Source organism: Populus trichocarpa, chromosome 12 (genome assembly GCF_000002775.5).
Source record: "Populus trichocarpa isolate Nisqually-1 chromosome 12, P.trichocarpa_v4.1, whole genome shotgun sequence".
NCBI classification, from domain to species: domain Eukaryota; kingdom Viridiplantae; phylum Streptophyta; class Magnoliopsida; order Malpighiales; family Salicaceae; genus Populus; species Populus trichocarpa.
The window spans coordinates 14,518,035-14,542,066 of NC_037296.2; the positions used below are offsets into that span (position 1 = coordinate 14,518,035).

General features: G+C 33.7%; 5 protein-coding genes across 7 annotated transcripts; 2 read left to right on the forward strand and 3 right to left on the reverse strand.

The window, feature by feature from the left end:
* The first annotated feature begins 654 nt into the window (after positions 1 to 654).
* Positions 655 to 2,540, forward strand: LOC7482137 (protein PSK SIMULATOR 1). The gene has a single exon (XM_002318833.4). The coding sequence runs from the start codon at positions 916 to 918 to the stop codon at positions 2,323 to 2,325; it is 1,410 nt and encodes a 469-aa protein (XP_002318869.2). The 5' UTR covers positions 655 to 915; the 3' UTR covers positions 2,326 to 2,540.
* Positions 2,541 to 5,650: 3,110 nt separating this feature from the next.
* Positions 5,651 to 6,115, reverse strand: LOC7482136 (zinc finger A20 and AN1 domain-containing stress-associated protein 7). The gene has a single exon (XM_002318234.4). It carries the CDS (start codon positions 6,113 to 6,115, stop codon positions 5,651 to 5,653), a length of 465 nt encoding a protein of 154 aa, XP_002318270.4.
* Positions 6,116 to 7,959: 1,844 nt separating this feature from the next.
* LOC7482135 (zinc finger A20 and AN1 domain-containing stress-associated protein 9) lies at positions 7,960 to 8,731 on the reverse strand. The gene has a single exon (XM_002318233.4). The coding sequence runs from the start codon at positions 8,541 to 8,543 to the stop codon at positions 8,100 to 8,102; it is 444 nt and encodes a 147-aa protein (XP_002318269.3). The 5' UTR covers positions 8,544 to 8,731; the 3' UTR covers positions 7,960 to 8,099.
* Positions 8,732 to 12,163: 3,432 nt separating this feature from the next.
* On the forward strand, positions 12,164 to 16,124 carry LOC7482134 (protein TPX2). 3 transcript variants are annotated; one of them, XM_024582003.2, is made up of 14 exons: positions 12,164 to 12,911; positions 13,035 to 13,118; positions 13,218 to 13,380; positions 13,498 to 13,606; positions 13,745 to 13,795; positions 13,955 to 14,043; positions 14,155 to 14,236; positions 14,327 to 14,389; positions 14,523 to 14,597; positions 14,726 to 14,784; positions 14,976 to 15,051; positions 15,257 to 15,316; positions 15,407 to 15,472; positions 15,580 to 16,124. In XM_024582003.2, the coding sequence occupies exons 1-14, from the start codon at positions 12,707 to 12,709 to the stop codon at positions 15,616 to 15,618; spliced, it is 1,221 nt and encodes a 406-aa protein (XP_024437771.1). In that variant the 5' UTR covers positions 12,164 to 12,706; the 3' UTR covers positions 15,619 to 16,124. The 3 variants fall into 3 exon arrangements, with proteins under 3 accessions (XP_024437771.1, XP_002318868.1, XP_024437772.1); XM_002318832.4 differs by having other exon boundaries at positions 12,165 to 12,911; positions 14,940 to 15,051; XM_024582004.2 differs by lacking the exon at positions 13,035 to 13,118 and having other exon boundaries at positions 12,165 to 12,911; positions 14,940 to 15,051.
* A 197-nt stretch (positions 16,125 to 16,321) lies between these two features.
* LOC7482132 (LRR receptor-like serine/threonine-protein kinase ERL1) lies at positions 16,322 to 22,781 on the reverse strand. Its single transcript, XM_024582002.2, has 27 exons — positions 22,424 to 22,781; positions 21,918 to 22,056; positions 21,734 to 21,805; positions 21,549 to 21,620; positions 21,385 to 21,456; positions 21,227 to 21,298; positions 21,053 to 21,124; positions 20,815 to 20,886; positions 20,647 to 20,718; positions 20,499 to 20,567; positions 20,295 to 20,366; positions 20,141 to 20,212; positions 19,944 to 20,015; positions 19,777 to 19,848; positions 19,634 to 19,705; positions 19,462 to 19,533; positions 19,295 to 19,366; positions 19,121 to 19,192; positions 18,962 to 19,033; positions 18,785 to 18,856; positions 18,618 to 18,689; positions 18,473 to 18,544; positions 18,291 to 18,364; positions 18,036 to 18,167; positions 17,602 to 17,940; positions 17,073 to 17,443; positions 16,322 to 16,913 (listed from the first exon to the last, which is right to left on the reverse strand). Exons 1-27 carry the CDS (start codon positions 22,515 to 22,517, stop codon positions 16,551 to 16,553), a joined length of 2,949 nt encoding a protein of 982 aa, XP_024437770.2. The 5' UTR covers positions 22,518 to 22,781; the 3' UTR covers positions 16,322 to 16,550.
* Between the last annotated feature and the right edge of the window lie 1,251 nt (positions 22,782 to 24,032).

Sequence of the window (24,032 nt, forward strand, 5' to 3'; positions counted from 1 at the left end):
AAAGTGTTTCTTAGCACACGTCGTCTTCTTCTTCTTCATTTTATGGACAAAGGAATAAAAAATAGTTTTTTTATTTAATTATTTAGAGAATCATTCTTATAATTCAATAAAAATTTTATTTTTATATTTAGACAAGAACTAAAAATTAATTTTTATATTTTATATTTTTATATTCAGAGAATAGTCTTGTATTTTGGTTGAGTTAACCGAAAACTTTCTCATATTTAGTTAAATATAATTTATATATTTATCAAAAAGGAAAAGGGGAGAGAAATCCACAGTGCATGCAAGACTCCACTCGCTTCAAAATCCCCTTGAAGTCCAAACCCATAAAAGACAAAATACCTTTCAATAATAAACATGTCTCACACACTGTCTTGCATGTGAGTGTTGCAAATTTTATTATCTCATTGATTAATTTTAGTAAAAATATTTATTTTTATCACCTCTTTATACGTGTCATTGTATTTAAATTCTGCTCAGGTCCATTTGCGGCTAGTTCTCGATGACGACGGGTCAGATGGATTGATGTGAGTTAATTCGGAATTTTTTTTTTTTAATTTTATAAAAATACTAATTTTATTTTATTTTATTTTTTATTTTCTCATTCACTATGCTATTTGTAATGGTATCAAATAGCCACTCACCCCCTACAATACAATATAACCTTCATGTGATGCTCTCCTCTTTTATAATCCTTATATGTGATCTCCATCTCCCATTCTTGAATTATTTCGTCTCCCATTACCCTCTGTTTCCTCTCTAGATTCCTCTCTCAAACCACCTTCTTCTCTCTTCTTCTTTTACACACACCAAGTACTTCTCATTGATCGATCCCATCTAGCTAGCTATAATATATCTAGCCTTTTGTTGCTTGTTGTACACAGTACATAAAAAATATTGATCGACGATATTATGGCTCTTGAAACATGGCTAATAAAGGTAAAAACAGCAATATCTCACAGTTTTGATTCTGTCATAACCTCCAATCCAATCCCAAAACCATCAAAGAGAGCTTCAGTTGGAGTTTTAGCTTTCGAAATCGCAGGTCTTATGTCAAAGGTTTTCCATCTTTGGCAATCTCTTTCAGACAAGAACATAATTCGTGTGCGCAATGATTCTATCTCTCTTGAAGGAGTACGCAAAATAGTCTCCAACGACGAGTCCTTCCTTCTCGGCCTCGCGTGTGCCGAAATGGCTGAGAATCTTAGGCTCATCGCCAAATCTGTTTCGAGATTAAGCAAGAGGTGTGAGGACTCGGGTTTGCGGCGTTTCGAGCGTTTGTTCGATGATTTTACCAACTTGGGGAATGACGCTAATTGTTGGGTCTTGAGTTGGAAAGACATGGAAACCAAAACCAAGAAGATGGACAGGTACGTGACTGTAACGGCGACGCTGTATAAAGAGATGGAGGAGCTGTCTGCATTGGAGAATGGATTACGGAAAGCTTTACAGTGTGGTGAACTTGAAGGAACAAGCAAAGAACAAAAGGTTTTGGATCTTCAACAGAAGATATTGTGGCAGAGACAGGAGGTGAAGTACCTCAAAGAGAGATCTCTTTGGAATAGAAGTTTTGATACGGTTGTCTTGATCCTTGCCAAGTCCATTTTCACTGTTCTAGCAAGGATCAAGCTGGTTTTTGGCATAGCACATGGCTATCCAACTTCTCTACCTCGCAGTCTCTCAGCTTCTGCAACAGTGCATCCAACAGAGAACCCTACTACTTGTAACATTGTGTCAGGGCCATTGAAGAGCTCAAAGCTTGAAGGAAATAAAGACTCGAGTAATGGGTTTTTCGAGTCGAATTCGAAGCTTTTAAAGCCTCCGCCAACTACGCTTGGGGCGGCGGCTTTGGCCCTACACTATGCAAATTTGATTATAGTTATGGAAAAGATGATCAAGTCACCACAACTTGTTGGTGTTGATGCAAGAGATGATCTTTACTCGATGTTACCAAACAGTATAAGGTCTTCACTGAGGGCTAGATTGAAAGGAGTAGGGTTTTCAGCGAGTGATCCAGTCCTTGCAGGAGAATGGAGGGATGCTTTGGGGAGGATATTGGCGTGGTTATCTCCATTAGCACATAACATGATCAAATGGCAAAGTGAAAGAAGCTTTGAGCAGCAAAATTTGTTGCCAAAAACCAATGTTCTTCTTTTGCAAACATTGTCTTTTGCAAACAAAGAGAAGACTGAAGCTGCCATCACAGAACTTTTGGTGGGCTTGAATTATATTTGGAGGTTCGAAAGGGAGATGACTGCCAAGGCCTTTTTTGAATGTGCCAACTTCAATGGATTCTTAAATCCTCATCAGAGCTCCACCTAGGAAGACGATTTCTTCTTGTTTTCAGTTTTGTTTTCAATCTAAAGTTTATCATGGTTTTGATCTTAAGATTGAACTGAGCTTCAGATCTTTGAGGGTTTGTTTTCCTTCTGGCCCTGATCTGTATATGTCAAGTATAGATATCTGTATGTACATGTTTCGATCATTTGAGTATTAATTAATCTTGCAAACAATGCGCGCACGCATTTGGCTTTCAATGATTGCTCATATGAAATTTCATGTGCAAATATTCCCTTGATTTTTCATTAATTGATTATTTGGCAGCATAATTGGATCAAGATTCTGTACTTTCAAGATAATTTATGCTGCTGTTAGTTATGTATAATTGTTTATTTTAATCAATTTCCAACTGATAAATACGGTTTCTGATGCGAAGTCACATAAACTACTTACAAAAGCAGCAGTTGGATTGCCATTGTCAATGGGCCCTTCAAGGGAACCTTAGATTTGTGATCAGTACACTAGCTAGCTAGTAGTTCATTTAATCTTTATCATAGTCGAATCTTTTCAATACTATATATTACACTAATTTATCAATTATATATGGACCAAGGAGCTAGACTATATCATAGGCTATCATCACCGCTTGTCTATGGTTAATATCTAGCTCTGAAATGAATTTATGTTTTTTTAAAATTGAAGGTATAGTAAGATATGTCTTTTTATCTCAATTAATTGTCTCTGTTTTTTTTTATATATATATATATACCCGAGACTAATTCCAGCAATGTACCCATGAAGAGATAAAATGTCAATTTTGATTTTGATTCTTGACCTTTGATCAAACACCGCAGCTAATTTAATATAATCTTTAGAAGCAAGATGGGAGAAGGTAAGATCGAAGCAGTATATATGGAGGTCAGACGAATTTCCTAGGATCTAAAATCCTAAACAATTTTGTATTTGATCTGCTAGGAAAATTCTCAAATTACACAAAAATGAGAGAAAATATCGTGTTTATTCTCTTAAAAATCCAATGTTTCTTTGAATATAAAATCTCTAAAAACCCATTTCTTTCTTCTTAGGAAGTTAATTAATATAAAAGGGCAAATTAATCCCATGCTCAAAATCCACCTTGTTTCATATCTTCTTATAATTCTCTGTCTGTTTATAAGTTTTAATTTGCACTCACAGCTCATAGCTGATGCCTTATTAGGACAAGTTTCTCGTAAATGCTCCCACCTTTGTCACTTTTGTCTCCCTTTAGGGCCCTCATGGCCGTCCTTGAGCTCCCTCAACATTCAATTTTGGTCTCTAATACTCCATCTACTGATACTTAAAGCAATTAATGGGAGCCTTGCCCATAATTTTTATCTTTTTGCCCACCCACCTCCTGTGTTCTTTTCATGTTTTATGCCCCACTTTTTTATTAAGTTTTAGGTTTGTTTTATAATAATCATGAATTTAAGTTTTTTTTAGATTACTAGAATTTTGTATAGTTGTTAACTTTAAGATTCATGAAATTAATCAAAATACACGCAAGCTGACCTGAAGACCTACATTAATAATAAAAAAAAATTTAAAGATGTAATGTATTTTTTTTCAAAACATGAGATCAATATAGTTCAACCATTTGAAAAAAAATATTAGATCGATACTTTTATGTTTTTAATGTATTTATGTTAAAAATAAAAAAATTAATATATTTTTAATTTTAAAAAATATTTTTTAAAAAACCATTGGACGCCGTGTTACCAATAATAAGTGCATATCATTAAATTTCTAACGAGAAAAATTGAATGATAATCTTGGAAACGCTTAGGTCTGTACGGTGGACCAGATCCAAACATGATGTGGTGTGGTCCAAAGCCAAGCCTGGAGCCCTTAAACCTGCAGGGGCGCCATGGACCCAGTCACATCTTCACATAATATCGTTGAAACCTGGCTAGTCCATCCAAGATAAGCCAGCTTGGTACACCCGACAATGCTGGGAACTTTTACAATTATTATTATACATGTACACGAAATGGTATTTTCACTTAGAAATGACATAATTATAATTTTTTTAATTTTTTATTGTAGTAATACTGTAATGATGGTAAAATTATAATTATAATTCTTCAAATTTTTTTAGAAAATAAGTTTTTTTCTTATATTTTTTTCTTTATTTTATTATTTTACACTTGACTTATTTATCACTATTTTTTTTTGTAATTTTTTTATTTACACTTTTTTTTGAAAAAATGTTATTTCTTACACTTTAAATATTTATCACTCTATATTTGGTTTATTTATACCATTTTTTCTTTATTTTTTTGTAATTTTTTTCTTGATATTTTTTTTAAAAAAACAAATATATAAGGACTAAGAAAATGATGTTTCACTGTAACAATTACAGCATTGTTCCATTCTTCAACTATGTAAAAATTTAGCATAAAATCTAATATATTTTTATCAACGCATGTAATTTTTACTATATTTTATTATATGTTAGCATGAATTTTTTGATTTAATATTATATTTGTTATTCAATGTCAAAAAACATGTTAATAACATTTATATATTAATTTTTTTGCATTAAAAAAAATTATTCAACTTGCAACGAGGAATATATATATATATATATATATATATATATATATATATATATATATATATATATGTTAAAACTTTGTTTTTTGTATTTATTTGTATATATAGTTCTTGATATATTTAATTAAATATATACATATACCTTTTGATTTATAATTAGAATTTAAAAAAACACATTGAAAAAACTCGAATATCTTTTTTTTTTAATAAAACACAAGTTAAATAACTAATATTAATATTCGCTAAAACATGTGCAAAGATGAGATATAGTGATCCTGAAACGTGTAAAAATACATTAATACTATAAGTTGGCAGAAGCAAACAAAAACACATAGCAGGCCCAGTTAGCCACATTACAGCTTGACAATGTGTCATCATCAACTCAATGCATTGTATTTGGTTAATGTTATATATAATTGTGTTTTTTTTAAAAGATAAAGATTTAAAAGGAACATATTTTTAGAATAATTTTAAAATAAATTTTTAAATTGGAAGTACAATGAGATATATATTTTTTGTCTTTTTTATTCCAAGATAGTACTTAAACATTTGTTTTGTAATAAAAAAACAAAAATGTATTTTTTTTTCCTTATAACGTTGAATTATAATAATTATTGCTTAATAGACTCCATATAAATTAAAATTAAGTTAAACTTGTACTATAGTCGTTATTTTATACTACTTGAATGGAGATTGATTTAAGATCATAAGATAAGAAAAATAAAATTTTATTACATTCAAGGATCGAAGAATGAAAACTCCGAAGGCGGGTAGATCAGATTCTAGTATGAAGCTTATCAGAAACAACAAGTGGGTTTTGCTCGGCCAAAATATGTCGACCAAGAGTCTTGAAATCAAAGGTGCAAGAGTGCTCCGTGGCATGTCGATGAACCCCACAGAAGGTCTTCTCACAGCGGCACTTGAACCCCAGCAATCCAACTTTCTTGTTGCAGCATTCGCATCTATTAATCTTTACTGTTGAAGAGGATGCAGCGGCGGCGGCGGCGGCTGAACTTGAAGTTGTTTCATCAGTTAAAACAGCTGGGCTCTTATCATTAGCAGCAGATGGGGTATTGATCACAAGTTGAGAGAGTTTCTTGGCAGTCTCGGCAGCAACGGACTCTTCTTCTTTGACATAGTCTCTGTAACACTCTGAACACAAATTCTTCTTCTCTGGAGAGCCAAAGAACCCACAACCCTTAGCACACAAAGGAGGATTCAAATTGCTTTGTGAATCCATCAATTCTTTCTTGATAATTAAATTATATTATGCAAAAAAATCTTAAGAATTTCTTGCTCTATAGCTCCTGGATTGTGTTATATATATAGGTAAGATTTTTCAATTATTACGTGCATTAATCCCTTCGGAATTCGGATTATTTACAAGTCAATATCTAGCAATGATCCTTTCGCCATGCGGATTAACTTGTAGCTTGCAAACAGTACTGTTGTTTCAGGTTGTGTAATTTTACGTCTACTATCATAATTTAATAATAATAATAAAAAACTCGACATAATATCATTTGATAAAAATAATTTTTTTTTTGGATTTTCACTGCTTGATTCAGACAAGGCTCCGAATTAATGGGCCACTAGATTAACCTATTGGGCTATGGCGGTTCTTATAATTATAATGATGGTTCAAGGGGTTAAAAATTAAACCAAAACTCAGTCTCCCAAAATGTCGAGTCTTCACGGTTGGTTTCTGTGATTGAGCTGTGTTTTAGAGCCCGTTTGGCTCTGCGGCTGCGGCTGTGTTTTTTTAAAACGCAGTTGCAGCTGTTTGGTTACCAAAAAATGTGGTATACTGTTCACTGGGTCCCACCTTTTTTTTCGTTGGAAACGCAGTATTTGCAAAGTAAGAATTGCTTGCTTTTTTTGCACTGTTCACGTAATTGCACTGTTCAATGAACAGTGCAATTAACATGAACAGTGCAAGAAAAGTGCATTGTTCATGTTAAAAATAGTGAACAGTGCAATTCTCTTGCACTGCGTGGTTTTTTTTTTTTTTAGTGTGTTAAGTTTTTTTTTTTGTTAATTTTTTTTAAAAAAAACTAGTTTAGAGTGAATTTTATACATGATAATATTTTATCTAATTTTATTACACGCTAAAAAATTATGGAAACTGTAGTTCTTGTCAGATAAATTTTGTACGTAATTGAATTGTAGATAGTTTAATAGAACAATAATTTTTTATATATATAAAGTATGATTTATTTCATAATGTTACCGCAATAGTTAAATCCACAATATTTAAATTAAAAACCATCAATATTAATTTATATTTTTTTAAATTATTTTATAACCTCAATTTCAAAAACATTCTTAACCAAACACATTAAACTATTTTTTCTTCAACTTCAATTTCAACCACAGTTTTAACCAAACACCATTTTTTTCAAACCAACCACAACTAAAAGTACTTTTTATAAAACAACTTTTTTTAAACCACAATCACAACAGCTACCGCAATACCAAACACACTTTTAAAAATAAATTGATTTTTTTTATTTTAAATTATTTTTTAAAGTGTTTTTAAATTGTTTTAATGTGATAGTATTAAAAATAAATTTTAAAAAATAAAAAAATATTATTTTAATATATTTAAAAAAAAATACAATTAAAAAAATAATTACCGTTACAAATCCTAAAATGAACAAGCAAACATTATACTTTCATTTAAAAAACAAGTAATCCTATATGTACCCTGCATGTTCCCGTCTCCTGAAAAACAAAGAAGATAATTCTGGGACATATAATCCCTAACTAGCACCAGATTCTCAATTGGGTCCCTGAAAAAATCTCAATTTGGTCCCTCATCTATTGAACATTACCTAATTAACCCCTGTCTTAAAACATTTCTCCTTTTAAATCATAACAAACGAGGACCTAGTTGACTAAAAACGATTTTGTTTTTGTCAAGTTAAACTAATTCTTATTTTCAACTGAAGCATAATTAGTTTAACTGAGTAATTTGATGCAATTTAGCAGTAGAGAGCACATTATTGATAAGAGAGTGGTGGCTCATGAATGGCAACAACCCAACAAGTTGGTGGCGGAGTTGGAAGTTTGCTCTTGCGAGATTTCATAAACTATTAATTACTTCGAAGATGATACCATGTCGAAACTTTTATTTTCAAAATCAAAGAAAAGATAATGATACAAACAACAAGTATTACTTTCTTGAATTCATAAAGAAGACAGATGCAAGAACTCCTGATCATTCAAATTCTGGAACCAAGTTTATCACCTGCAACAAGTGGATTTTGCTTGGCCAAATTTTGTTGATCAAGAGTCTTGAAATCAAAAGTACAAGAGTGCTCCTTAGGATATCGATGAACCCCACAGAAGGTGTTCCCACAGCGGCACTCGAACCCCATCAAACCAACTTTCTTGTTGCAGCATTCACATCTATTCTTCACTTTTGAAGTGGATGCAACAGCAGTAGTTGTTGAAGTTGTTTCGTCGGTAACAACATCTGGGCTATTATCATCAAAAGATGGGGTGACTACGATAGGTTCAGAGAGTTTCTTGGAAGGCTCAGCAATTAACCCTTCTTTGAGATACTCTTTATAACACTTTGAACAAAAATTCTCGTTCTCTGGAGAACCAAAGAACCCGCAACCCTTGGCACACAAAGGAAGAGTTGAGCTGTTTATCGAGTCCATCTTTCTTGATTTTTTTTTTAGCTTCTTGAAGAACTAAAGATATTATGATTTCTTGGAGAATAGAGACTTCCTTGTGATTGCTTCAATTTTTGGAGCATGCAGCGCTACTATGTGTCTAAATATATACAGGCATACAAACCAAAGTCGGCTGGCTCGGCCAAATCCTTCCTTGCAGGACAAGGGAAAGGTGAAGGTGGGGAGGTTTCTAGGTTTTCAGTTTATATGCACGGAGGCCCTCCTTATGGGCGGTGCATCATTGATGACCCATATTGTTGCATTGGGCTGGACTTGAAAGAATTTATTTTGAGAGATGGCCCACTCCAAAGAGTCATTCGGTCAGTAGAGAGAGCAGGGAAGCCTAATCTACTGCTTGATCCAAAGAATGGTGCAGTTGGCTTGCAAAGTTAGGATGGGAACTCTACTAACCCACTACGTTAGCAATATAAATGCATGAACAGGAACAGATCAAGGTGCAATGCTACAGGGAGAACAGCTTTTTAATTAGAATGGCTGATTTGGAAGTCATTGAATCCTTGAGGAAAAGCACATTAGGCAACCGCCATCAGCTTTTTCTTGGAATGTTTCTTTCCATTATATACACCTAAATCTGGTTTTCTTGGAAAGACTTCCCACCACAGAAAGGAACCAACAATAGCATTGTATGAATAAATAACCCCAACCCTAAACCCCGGAAGAGCTATGTTAACCCTGTTCTTATCAAATTCTTCTTCCTCAAAAATTTCTGCCATGCTCACAAACCCCTCACCTCCATCCACAGACCCGGTGGATATTTCATCAGAGATAATGTGGATGCTCTTCTCTCAGGCAAAGTCTAATTTATTATAGAGGGTTTCCCGTGGAAGTATATTGAGGGATTTGAAATCAAAATCCTCCGAGCTTTTACTCCTTGTTTTCCGCTATTCTCGTGCTAAGATAGTTGACTGCGTCAAATACTTAAATAATCAGTTAATCAATTAATCCTAATAATTTTATCTATTTTTTTTAGTTAAAATAATTAATCAGAATAAATGCTTAAAAACCCTTAATATTAGTTAAATTCTTGAACCAGAAATAGGTGAGGTGTAAAATTTTCTCTCTATAATTTTCTGTCTTTTTTTTTATTGCGACTCGGAGATATTCGATTCAATTTTCAGATATTATGGTCTTGAATCTTAAATTTTTATACGAGGTGAAATGAGCTTGTTTGAATTTTCTTCTATCTTGTGTTTGTTGAATATTTTGTTTCTTGATTTATTTATTTTATTTTATTATTCGTTCAAATTAATATAATTATCAAACTCAAATCAAATTAACTTTCTAAAATTAGTAGCTAGAAAGATATTAATATGGTAAAATTTAATTGATCTGGCTAGGTTAATCCGACTAAATCTTTTCTAAACTCATTCAATAATTATTTTTTAATAGAAAACAAAACAGGAGGGTCTAACTAAGATGGTTGGGTGTTTTTTCCTATTTAAAAAAAAAAAAAAAAGGTAGGGGAAAAAGGGGAAAATAGAGGGGGGAATGAGAAAGAAAAATAGGGGGGAGCTGGCGCCTCCTGTGTCTCTCGGATGGGCGGGTAAAATCAGATATTTGTAGCAGGAGAAGTTGAATTTAAGTCACTATATTTTGATATCATTCAATTCAATCCTTATGTCTAAAAAAATCATTCATAATTTAAAAGTTTCGAATAAAAAGGATGGGGGATTTCGGGAAAATAACAATTAAATTATACGCAGCTCAACACTTCAATAATGAAAAAAAGAGACTATTGAGTTTAATAACTTCACTAAACAACAAGAATTATTGAATAGTTTCTCATGGTAAAAGAACTAATTAATTCAAATTGGTAATTACATGAATTAATTTATAATTAACTCCTTTTCTTTTTAAATTCGAGCTCTCTTAAAGCACTTATTAAGAGTTATATAATGTTCATAATTGATTCATTTATTTTTTTATATAATTTATCATATACACCACAAATATTACAATATAAAATAACATTTCACTATTTTGCTTCTTTTTTCTCAATGAAAAAATAAAAAACAATCCCCCCTTTATTTCACCTTCTATAACATGTTAAAACTACCAGATTAGAAGGTGTTTGGGAACGTGGTAACAGTTGCTTTTTATATTATTTTTCGCTTGTAAATGTATTTTTAATATAGTATATCAAAATAATATATATATATATATATATAAAACTTAAGCAAAATATAATTTAAATTTTTTTTTAAAAAAAAACCGTGTTCCAAACTGTCAATTAAACATCAATCAAATCCTTTCCTGTAGTATAAATTAGCCTCTCCTATTTTTTTAACATAATTTCCTTGATGAAAGTAGATTTGCAATTGTGATGGGATATGATCTTGCCAACCAAAATGTCTTGTAGGCTCCTTCCACTCAATCAAATTTTGAATTCTTACAAGGAATTACATTTGCTCTGTTCTTAACAAGTGCAAAAGAACAAGATGTTCTTCAACTTTACCATGGAAAAAGATTCTCTAAAGAGTGGAGTTAAATAAATCTGAACAAGGAGCATTGGACTAACTAGGTACCAGGTAGCGTCCTCTTATGGGGAAGCTTCAATCCCAGACAAAAACATGGCCAAAACTGTAAGAAAAAAGACCAACACCTTGCACTTTTTGCCTCGCCAAAATCACTTCCTTTTCTTTGTATGTATTCTTTCTTTATTTAAATTTCAAATTACTTTGTTTGTATTATTAATGCTTTTTCTCTGTGTTGTCATTCAGCAACTAAGCAAGCAGTGACACAATTTGGTGTTGACAAATCATGTACGAGAAGATGTGTTTTCAACACCTCAGGCCCCATAATTCAACTTAATCAGACAAAAAACCAGCTGGTGATGATGCTCTATAATGCTATCTATTGAATCCCAACTATGAATTTACGTTAGTGTTTAGTTATTGTTTTAAAATTAAAATAATAAAAATAAAAACATGTTAGCTCAAAGAAACATAAATAAAAAGGAGATATAAAATTAATATATTTCAACTCTAAAATGAATTTTTGCAAGATATCTTACTATGTTTTTATTTTTTTTTATTTTAAATAATAATCAAACACCATCTAAAAATTGCTAAACTTATTGGCTGGACCGGATTAGTTAAGATCTAAAGTACTTCTAAATACTATAATTTAGACAAAAAAAAAAAAATATATATATATATATATATTTACTATCTCATGCACTGTATATTGTAATATGATAAAAATTAATCAAGCATGAATGACTGTTCATATAAACCTCATCTATTTTCCAAATAAAACTGAATTAATATTATGGTGATTTCATAACAATTTCTTCTTTTTTTTTAATATTTCTTAAATTTAAGATGAATTTCTCACATGATATTTGCCTTTTTCGTGATACTAGAATTAGATGTTTAAATAGATTTTATCATCTATATATCATAATTAAGATTTTTTAAAAACAAATCTATAAAATTTATATTACTCGAACATAAATACGCTATTATCATTTACAACTCAGCGTATAACGTATACGGGTATACTTACCAATGAGGGGGTAAAATCGTCATAATGGAAGGAATGGGGCCACATGTTCAAAATTTAGAATCCCTCCTTCTCTCTAAGTTGTGTCTTGCCTAGTTGCCTTCCTTTGCCTGTCATGCGCCTGCCTTCCTTCCTTACATGTCTCATTACATGATCACAACATAATTATCGCCGTTTACTTCGATAAAATCATCTCCTTCACTCTGAAAATTAATTTCCTTTGCTTGAACTCTCTCTCATTTTCTCTCCTTAGTTCATTTTCCCGGAAAGTTTGAGATCATACCAAATAGAGAACAATACATAAATGAAATCTTGAACATGCCATTACACCTTTCTCTCTCATTTTCCGGGAAAAAATATGAAGGAAAGAGAGAGAAAGTGAGAGATGATCATACTACATTCACACCCTTCTCGTGAGTTTACCAAAAAAGAACAGAAAAATTAACCTCCCTTCTGTCATTCTTGAAAAACTCAGCAGAGAGAAGGAAGAAATTTTTTAAGCCATAAACATCATCAATGCTGTCCTGTTGCTCTGTCTTTTCAAGCCGAAAAACAAGAGTTTGAACGTGGAAACCTTGATGGGATCTCTTGTTTCTGTACGTGGAATGTGATTCTGAAGAGATATGGATATAGAAATGGAAACGGAAGAAGAATTCGTTGCTGTTGAACCAATCTGGGTCCGAGACGTTGATGGTGATGATGCTGATTTCGATATTGATTACGAGTTTGATGCTTCAAAATGTTATGATTTTTCGAGGCAAGAAACAGAATTGGAGGCTCAAGAATCTGAATTTTGGTTTGAAATTGCACCAAGTTATCCTCCTTCACGTAAGTAATTGTCATATATTTGTTTCCTAATTAATCAATAATTTTTAGTCAAATTTTATTTGATTATTATTGTTTTTTAAAATTTTTTTCTGTGGAATTTTTTATTTTTATTTTATTTTTTAGCTTTTGCTATAAAGGCTAAACGGAGACCAAGTTTTGCCTCCTTGGAACCTGCAGAAATTTCAACAGATCATAATAATTATATAGGTAGAGGAAAATAACATGAAATCCATGCTAATTATTTTTTTTTTCTTTTATGAAGGTTACTAATTTTGTAGGTTGTGAATAATTTTTTTCTCCAAGCAGGATTAGAATCTGATAATCAGATAGTTCAAGATATTGCAAAAGCTGAAGCCAAGTCCCCAGTGAAGTCACCACGATCGAAAAATTCTTTTATGAATCCTACAGCAAGTCAGCTGGCCAAGAAAAATTGCTGGCCGGAAAATCATTGCAATCGATTGATCAGAAGGTTCTAGCTATTTCTTAAGTAATAATGTTTTTGAAGTTGCCATGAGTACTTCTAATTTATGTTCTGGTGTATTTTCTCTATTTTCTGTTTCATTTTATTTGCTTTTATTTGCTGCAGGTTTACCAAGTTCTCAGTGGAAAATGAAGAGAAAAATTCAAAGGGCTCTTCTGTTATTGGAAACCAAGCTACCAAAAGGCAAAAGCTCGAGTCTGGTTACTTGCGCAAGGTGCAGAAATGTCATCGTTTTTCGGCATCATTCTGGCTTTGATTTGCTTATTGTACTCGCTTTTCGAATTGCGGTTGGGGCAAACAACTTGTGAGTTTTCGATGTTTCATAAGAATACTTCTTTAATTTTCTATGCAGGTTGCTTGTTTGAAGCATCAAGCACTCTTTCAGCACAAGGAACCGAAAAAGGTTAGCAATAGATTCAAACTGAATTGTTAATTTTGGTTCATGATCGCTTAAGAATATCCACTGGATTTGGATTTGAGATTTTTTTGTGCTGCATTATAGTCTAATTTTAGTTTCCTGTTCATCTACTGATTTTTTAGATAATTATGGATTGTGTTACAGGTTGATGAAAGACCCACATTTGGCAGAACAAAAGCCACAATTCCCAGAGAACCTATACTTAGAACATCTTATAGGGCAGAAAGACACAGGTATCAATCACTTCTGTGGCATCTTCTTTGATAATTTTTATTTAGGATCCTCATAACATGGAGCTTTGCCTGATTTCTTCCATCTTTTTATTACTTGTTCTGAATTTTCAGGTCTAAGCTTAATTTAGAGTCTGATGAAAATGCGAAACCAAATGCTTCTTGTGCTTTTAAAGCAAGGCCATTGAACAGAAAAGTTGGTTCTTTCAGTAACTGTCTTGTGTTTTTTCTTGTCTTCCATTTCACAAGTTTTCATCTTTGTACTTATGTTCTGTGTGTTTGACAGATTCTCAGGGCTCCTTCATTCCCTCTTCCTAGAAAAAGCGCTCCACAACGGCCAGAATTTCAAGTAATCAGTAAAACTGGTGTTAATTTTCTTTATCAGCTCTTGCTCTTTCCCTAGAGTTTCTGGAGACATTGATTTGAATGATTATGATGATCACATAATTTTTCTTTTAAAATGCCTTTTCCATGGTCTTCAGGTTTTTCACCTGAGGACATTGGAGAGAGCAAGGACATCGGAGAGGGCTGCTACGCAACGTTCATCTATTAATAATGTAGGTGATCAATAATCATATTGATGCTAAATTTCATTCTGCCTCTTATACTTCTTGACTGGTAGAGATGTCTGCGTTGATTTTCTATATGTTCTGCATTGCTCAAGGAAATGATTTTCTCATTTCAGGCAGCAAATGTATCTAATTCTAATCCTATTTCACAAAATGGAACCACAGACTCTAGAAGGTAACATTGTCAGCAATGACAACTTTCTCAATTTTTGAAGACAGGCATCCCTTTTCACTTTTCCTCTCTGCATTTTCGTCCTAAATAGGACTTAATTTCAGTATGTTCCGTTGTGTAATCTCTCCACGTATTCTTTTCAAACCCTTGTGTTTCAGTATGATACTTGTTAAGAAGTTACATCCCTTTCAAAGAGAAAAGTCCAATTCTACCTTGAAGGAGAAATCAGAAGCCCTTGATAAATTTAAACCGCGCTGCCTTAATAGAAAGGTGAGGTGCATTTCATACTTTTCCATTTTTAATTTGTAATGCAAATGATTTTCTTGTTTATTAAGCCATATCTGTCTCCTAAAGATATCTCAAGAGATTATTGGCTAATGGTAGTATAGAGTCGTAAGTTCTGCCCTGCTATTCTGCCTTGTATGTTTGATTGTTTAGTGCTTACATTAGTCCTGTGTTTTTTACTTCTATGTAGGAACCAAATTCTCCGACTAAGAGGTTTCGGATGAACCTCACGATAGAATCATTTAGTAAGGTTTGTTTCGTTTGAATAATGTCTTATGTGGTCTCTTTATAACCAGTCATCAGGATGGATTCTTATGTTTTCTCTTGGCATGATATTCAGCTCTCCCTGGCATCTGAAGTCCATTCTAATGCAAATGCTCAGACAAAATTGCCATTGCAGTATAGGGTTGGTTCCTTCAAACTCTCCATTTGTGATTTTCGGAAATTTATTCTTTATACTTGCAATGCAACGCATTCTTGTTATATATGAAAACTTCCATTGTTTGAATGTAGGGCTCGAAAGAGAATGCACCAGGCTGTTTGAACCTATAAAATGAGGGTCTATATATTATCTTCCCTTTTACGTGTATTGACATGGCATTCACATGGTTTCTCAGTTGATGAAGGCCTCTCTTCTTTTTTTTTTCTTTCAAAAACCTTCTTACATATCATAGACGATGAGCGTGATCAAATTAACTAAGCTAGGAGGGAGTCATAACCGGTGTCGAGGGATTTGTTGCGTTGTCTCGAACCAGACTTAACATTAGCAGATAGCTTGAATGCTAACCTCGAGTTTGCAAGTTTATTGCCCATCACTTGATGGTTAATTTCTACAGGAGCTTGTGGATATATGCAGAGAGCAGTGTTTTTTCCTGGATTAAATTCTTGAAATGGCATGATGTTGGTTGAGGTTCCAGCACATCTATATAAAAGCTTTGGTATCTAGAATCCCATATATGTAGGGAAATGGGAATGCCTGTCACCGGGGGCTTCCAAAGGGAAAACATGTTCGATTTATGAGAAAGAATGCTTACCAAGCAAAGTTTTGAGATTACAAATGTACAGTTTGCTAGTAGAGTAGTTTCAAGCTTTTCCTTTTTTCCCTTTGTTTTTGAGCTACTAACTCTTATCAAGCAAAGCAGCAAGAGCAAGAGACAGTAGATGCATTCAAAGACCGCATTTTCCATTCATGAAAAGCATTAAGGTGATCACAGAACCACAGAGTTGCTAAACCCAATTCTTACATCGAAAGGTCTTGAATGATATACCAAAATAAATTACGAGATAGTAGAAATACTTGTATAAGAAGTCTGACAAAAGCAGCTATCCGAAAGGGATTTAACCCCCCGTGTTCTGTAAAAGCAGTTAAGCTTAATATGTGCAAAAACATGATGAAACATATTACCAGATGTGCTTTAAACAACCCATTTAGAGCAAAAATTTGGGATTTTCTATCACTGAATTTTTCTGGGGTGCAAGGCAAATTAAAGAGTGTTCTTTGATACAACTTCTTTGAACCTCACGAACCACTGTGCATCAGAAGAGTTGTTTTCCTGCGAAGGTTGCTGCTGGTTAACTATTGGCTGCTGCTGCTGTCCTTTGTCGATGACAAATTTGGCATAGTCAATAGGCTTTGGAAGAAGAGAAGCTTTTGTAGGAAGAGCTGGAAGAAATGAAACCAAGACCCTGGACACATCCTGCATGGTTGGTCTCTCTGAAGGATGGCGCTTGGTGCACAGTAATGCAAGTTGGAAACTCTTCTTTACATGCGTCAAATCCATGCATGTAACGGAAACCTCTGGGTCAACAGCCTCCATTACAGTGTTGTCATCAGCCCTGGATAAAATCTGATAGAAACGATGGGCAAAGGATAGAGTTGCCGTCAGCAAAAATAACAAGACAGAACTTTTAAAACAACTAAATTGGACATTATGTAGCCACCTATCCATGTTGTGAACTACCATAAGCAATCATATGTTTATGAGCACATCTATTGAGATACATACCAGTTGCTGCAAATTAGACTCATTATCCACAGCCTTTTTCCCAGTTAGAAGCTCCAAGAGAACAATGCCAAAACTATAAACATCTGATTTTTCAGTTAGCCGCGATGTCCGGGCATACTCTGGATCAATGTAGCCAATGGTCCCCAGGACAAAAGTTGAGGCATGAGATTTTGTAGTTGGGATGCATTTAGCTATTCCAAAATCAGACAAGTGAGCTTCAAAATCCTCATCCAGCAAAATATTTGAGGACTTCACATCCCTGTGGATAATCCGAGGGTTGCAATCATGGTGAAGATAAGCAAGTCCTTGAGCAGCACCAACTGCTACTTTCAATCGAGTTTCCCAGTCAAGCTTAACCTTTTTGGATGATCCTTCCATTGATAGCAACAGAGAAGCATTAGCAAAATAACATAACATACAACTACCAGTTTTGACAAAGGGAGAAATAAGAATATACAAGAAACTACATTGAACAAGTGAACCAGAGGGAAGACTAACAGTAACAGAAGGGGAAGTTTAGTTCACTGACCATGAAGAAGATCCCACAGAGAACCATTCTTCATATAGTCATAGAAGAGAAGGTTCCCACGAGGAGATAGTGCATAACCATGTAAGCTGACTATATTCCGGTGTCTGATGCTTCCAATGGTCTCAAGTTCAGTTTCAAACTCATGCAAGTTGTATGGGTACTGATTGTAGAGTCGCTTAATTGCAAGTGGTCGGGAATTTTTCAACACACACTTGTATACTGTGCTAGATGCACCATAACCTATAATATACTTCTCACTTAAATTCTCAGTGTTCCTCATTATGTCATCGAAGGTGTGAATAGCCATGTCCATGTGAAGGACTACAAGCTTGGGAGGACCTGGCAAGATATTAACCAACCATGAGGGGATTTGGGAAAGTGAAGCAAAACCATAAACATAACAAGAACAAACAAATATCAAGAAAAACACATGCCTTGTAGGGTTTTGTCAGATCCCATTGTCAATTGTTTCCGTTGGTTGGATTTGTAAATCACAACAACAATCATGGACAATAATGTTACGAATCCCAACGTGATACAGACAACTGCAGCTCTAGAGAAGATCACTGAACAGCAGAAAATAGATTGATAAGTTCCCGATAAAACTCCAAAGCCTTCTTCAATTACAGTGGACTATGCCAAAAACGAAATCAAGCATTCAAAAAGAAACATATTGGACAAGGTGTTACCTTTAGACTTCAGGACATAAGGGCCACATACTGATCCCAACCAGTTGCCACACAACAAAGGATTTCCAATAAAACTGGTGAGGGAGTACAAATAATCAATGCATGGGAGTTTCTACAGGAAACTAATTCTGCAATTTTCATTTTTAGTGCTTTCGAAGAAGAAAGTGTAAACCACTCCATACCTGTCTGGCGGAAACCTTGTCAGGTTTCTAATAGGTGGCACAATTCCTGACAAATTGTTGTATGAGAAATTCCTAACACAAAAAGTCATTTTCAGCAGGCAGCATTAAAAATGAACTTCGAAGAGAAACAAGTAAAATAGCTTACAAATTGGCAAGGCTGAAACAATTGGTAAGTTGATCAGGGATTTCTCCTTGCAAGTCATTGTTGTTCAGGATCCTGCCATCCATCAGCAAATTAGAACTACATTGTAGAAATGCATCACAATTAAAAAAGAACTTACAGTAGTGACCTCATCTGAGCCTTGAACTTACAGAGTAACAATGTTTTGCAACTGCCCCAATTCCACTGGAATGCTACCAGTCACATTGTTGAAAGACATGTCTCTGGGGTAAAAAAACCACACTTTGTATTACACTCAGGAAAGGGGAAATTGCATACCCTAATAAAGTTCATCCAAGAATTAATAGTAGAGTTTGTAAGAATCTTACATAGCTTGTATGCTTCTTAGATTCCCAAATTCAGCTGGCAACCTTCCATGAAGATGATTCCTGCTCAAATTCCTGGAGAAGTAAACATCAGAAATTAGATCAGCAAGTTCCAACAAAGAACTAAAATTTAACAAACATTGCACTCCAGAGAAGACATACAAAATGAGAAGGTGCTCCAGATCACCAATAGAAGCTGGAATGGGCCCCGAAAAGTTATTGCTGGAGAGATCCCTGAAAAATTGATTCATGAGACTAGCGAATTGCAGTTTGAATGAGCTCCAAAACCAAGTGTTAACAATTAATCACAAAAGTCTGCAGTATTAGGGAACTTACAATGTATCCAAATTGATAATGTGTCCCAGCTCAATAGGAATACTGCCTTTGAAATCATTTGAAGAAAGATTTCTGAAAATTCAAGACAAGTCAGTTAATTGACAGGAAATAGTGCAAGTGCAACTACAAATATGATAAAATTTCCAAATATGGTTTCAAGAACTCACAGGTAAGTCAGACTTTCAAGACCCTTGAAACCTGAAGCTATGATTCCACTCAAGTGATTACCATATACATTTCTACGTATGGAAGTCATACCAATTAGTTGCTGTCAAGCTCACATCAGAAACATAAGACACTACAAATAGTGGCAAACAACTAGGATATAAAAATTCCTACAATTGGTTCAAAGCCCTGCATGAACTGATATTGTTCGGAATGGGGCCTTCAAGATGGTTGTTAGCAAGATTCCTGTTCCACAAAAAAAAATTAAGTAAAGGATAGAAGAGAAAGCAGAAAGCTTTTAATAACAGGAGACTCACAATTCAAACAACTGTTCGAGCATCCCAAGTTCAGGAGGAATTCTTCCAACCAGCTGGTTGTCATTCAATTGCCTAAAATAATTCTGTTCAGTCACTAAATAAAATAAAGTATGCGTTGATATACATCAATGCATCTGGAAACCTCCAAATCAGGAGAGGAATCTTACAAGTAGCTTAGCTTTGACATGTTTCCAAGCTCGGGTGGAATTGGTCCTGTAAGCTTGTTGCCATGAAGATACCTGGTGCGCATTAAAGAAAAAAAATCACATAACCATTGGAAGAGCCAGTGGCAATTTTATATGTTACCAAATAGAACTCACAGTTTCCATCGTTAAAAACAGTAATTGTAACAAAATGAACTCACAGTTTCCCAGTGTACGACAAATTGCCAAGTATAGGGGGAATTGGTCCAACTAGCTCATTGTCACTCAAATCCCTTTAAAAAGAAAGGAAATAAGTACACACTACAGATCACCATGCTGTAAATAAAAACATTGATGATTTTAAATCATACTTACAAAACAGCCAAGGCCTGCATTAAACCAATCACTTCTGGAATCTTCCCGGTGAGACTATTACCTTGAAGGGACCTAAAAAAGAGGAACAGCAATTACTTGTGGCATGTCATATACATGGTAGGACACTCTATCATCTTGCTTTAAGATAACTTAAAATGGCATGCTCCATATGGCAAAGAATAATGTACAAAATAGAAGACGTACAGAGTAGCAACTTGCAAGAAGCCAATGTTGTATGGTATCTCCCCACTGATCTGATTGTATGATATATCCCTGTAATTATCGAACTAAAAGTATACACATCAAGAAATCTCATAAACAACTCAAAATCAGTCTGTAGCAGAAAACATACAGTATCTCAAAGCTGGTACAGTTGCCGATGCTACTAGGAATTGTGCCAGATAGGTTATTTCCTCTCACATCACTGGCAAAAAAAAAAGGTTTCAAGTCCAGAAAAAATAGAAATTAAAAGCGAAAACAACTCAACAGGAATACATAAGCAGGCAGGTTGACTACTTACAAATACCACAAGCCAGTCAACTGACACATATCTTCTGACAGTGTTCCAGTCAACAAATTGCCACGTAATCCGCTGGGGCACAAATGAAACATGTTAACGAAAATAATCAGACTCCAGGTTAAAAAATGCTTTCACTTACAACACCGAATCCAGAAAATCCTATAAAGGTTCAATCAACAGGTCAAAAGAATAAATAATCTTACAAGTGCTTAACTGTGCCAAAAACTGAAATACTCACAGGTACTGTAAGACTTCATTCCAGTAGATCAGTCTTGGTATCTCACCGGTCAGCTGGTTTTTAGCAAGGTCACTAAAAAGGATCACAAGCAACATTTCAATAATATCAGTACCTATTGGAAGAATCTGGTGATTCATAAACACCATATCAAAACGTTAATCCACTAGGACTCACAGTGTCTTCAGATTTGGAATTTGGGTTAAAGTTGAAGGAATAGGACCAGTAAGCTGGTTGTTCTTCAAATTTCTACATTGGAGGACAAATTACTCCATGAAACTAGAAAACCCAAGCTGAAACATAGACTGAAAGAAACTCAAAAAAAGGATTCTTACAGGGTATCAAGTTGCTTCAACTTGGAAATAGAAAAGGGCATGTCACCATAAAGCAAGTTATCAGAAAGATCCCTAGATTCCACAATGCAAACCACGAGTTATCCAGAAATCACTAAAAATCAGCAGAAAATCTAATTTTTATCACACAGACAGCAGAATATTACAGATTGAATAATGAAGCACAATTGCCGATCTCTTCTGGGATTTGACCAGTCAACTTATTCCCTTGAAAGTCTCTGCCATTTACAAAAAATCAGAAAAAAGTACTATCAAGAAGACCAGACAGGAAGAAAAAAGGACAGATTCCAAACAACAACTCGTATGCTTGATGAAAAGAGACGCAGCTCACATGGATTGCAAGTTTCTCAAATCTCCAATGGCAGGAGAAATTTCACCACCAAGGTTCAAATTGGACAGGTTACTACACAGAACACACAACGGCAAGATTTTAAAACCCAAATTTGCAAAACAATGCGAAAGGCCGAAATAAAATAAAAGGAGTGAAAGAACGTGACCATCTTTCAAGGGCTTACAGAGAAACAACGGAGAGGCTGACATTGTCACAAAACACACCACGCCAAGAACAAAAATCTTCATTGTGCACATCATCCCAGTCAAGAAGCACATTCACCACATTGCTAAATGATTCCTTAATAGACATCAATGCTTTCCCTGCATCAAGACAATATCTTATTTAAAAATACGAGAATCCAAAAGGCTATACATAAAAAAAACTTGACTTTCCTAGCTCTACTATCAAGCAGTTTGATTTATGAAACAAAAGTCAAACAAAACAAATCTTTAGAACCCCACCACTTTTGGGAGTTCTCTCACTAAATTCCTCCTCTCTTACAGTCACAAACACAAAAGGATATAGAATCCTTGATCCATTTTACAGCTAAAATCACCATCTTTAAGGAGCCCGCGTAAAGAAACGGGAAATAAAGATGCTGCAAAAATTCAAAAACTGATAGAAAACACAAGGAAAAACCTGATGAAGCTAACAAACAAGAAAAGGTACACAAGGAGAGAGCAGTACCCTCGTCGTTAAGTGGGGAAACAAGAGGAGACATGAGAAGCAGAAGCAGCACCGCCATTGCTAAACAGTGCTTGAAAACCACTACTAGCTTCATTTTTTTCACACACGAACAGGAAAACAAGACACGAGTGAATGTATAAGACGAAGAACAGGAAGAAGAAACGGAAATTATGGGGTCCTGAGATTATCTGCTGTCATTGGTAGAGAGAGAACGGGGAGCATTCGTTTGGCGTGAACTGTAAGGTAGAGAGTTATAACATGGCACAGAATTTATTTATGAAGAAGTGAGAGAGAGAAAGAGAGGACAGAAACATAGTGCAGTAGAGAGAGAAGGAGAGGGGCAGTGTAATAAACGGCGGTGAAGAGACGTTTGTGGCTGACTTGCTTTGTTTGATGGTTAAAGCTGTCAAATAGTTATATCTTGTTTTCTTTAATATAATTTATTCAGATAAAATTTTTACAGTACTTTGATTTCTGTAGGAAGCCAATTTTGGTTATTAGCATAGTTACTAAATTCTCAAGTTGGATTTTATTTTAAATCAGTTTTGTTATTGTTGTTATTAGATTTAGATACCGTTCAAGAAACGCAGTATAAATTATATTATTAAAAAAATTAATGTAAATTTATTTTTTATATATATTTATATTATTTTGATATGTTAATATTAAAAATAATTTTTTAAAAATAAAAAATATATATTATTTTGATGCATTTCTATATAAAAAATAATTATTACCATACTTTCAAACATCCTTTTAAATAATTTCATAAGTTGATTTATAATTTGATCATGACTATATTAAAACCAAAGAATATTTCAAAAAAAATATTATCTTGATAAATAATTGACCATAATTGATCAAACTATATATGAGTTTATCTAAATTCAAATCCTTTAAATGTTGATTATTTGGAAGTTTTGTTAATTTTTGCTTATAAGAACAATTTAAAAGTGTTTTTAACTTGAAAAAAAAATACAAATTTGATGTTTTTTTAGTAGTTTTTAATAATTTTAATATGCTTGTGTCAAAATAAAAAAATTATTAAAATCTTAATATACTTCCATACAAAAATTATTTTTTAAAAACATAATATACTATAATACCAAACATATAAATGATCATTTCCCTCCTGTATTTTATAATTATCATCCATCACTGAAAAATAATTAGATAAATTAGAGTTATTATAATTCATAATTCTCTTTGCTAAAAATAGAAAATTTATTAAGAAAAGATTATTTGCTAAGATTTTGATTATTTGATTTAAATGGTAATTTTTATCCACGAATAATTAGTAGGTGGTGTTGAGAAAAAAGATTCAACTTATAATTACTGGGTTCAATTCAAGCTGTATCATTGTCTCTGAAACGAAATGCATGCACAATTGCACATGCTTGCGTGAGATTATCGAAACTCTTAAAATAGATAAATCTCAGAAAAGGCTGTGAAATGGTCATTGAATATTAAAATATTAAATTTGAATTTTTCAGCTATATTACAATTCTTTCTTCTTTTTTCGGCAATCATTGCAAATCAAATTCAATGAGTGAAAGAGAGAGCAGTAGTCATTCGTACTAACATATTTTTTTATTTGATACTTCATATT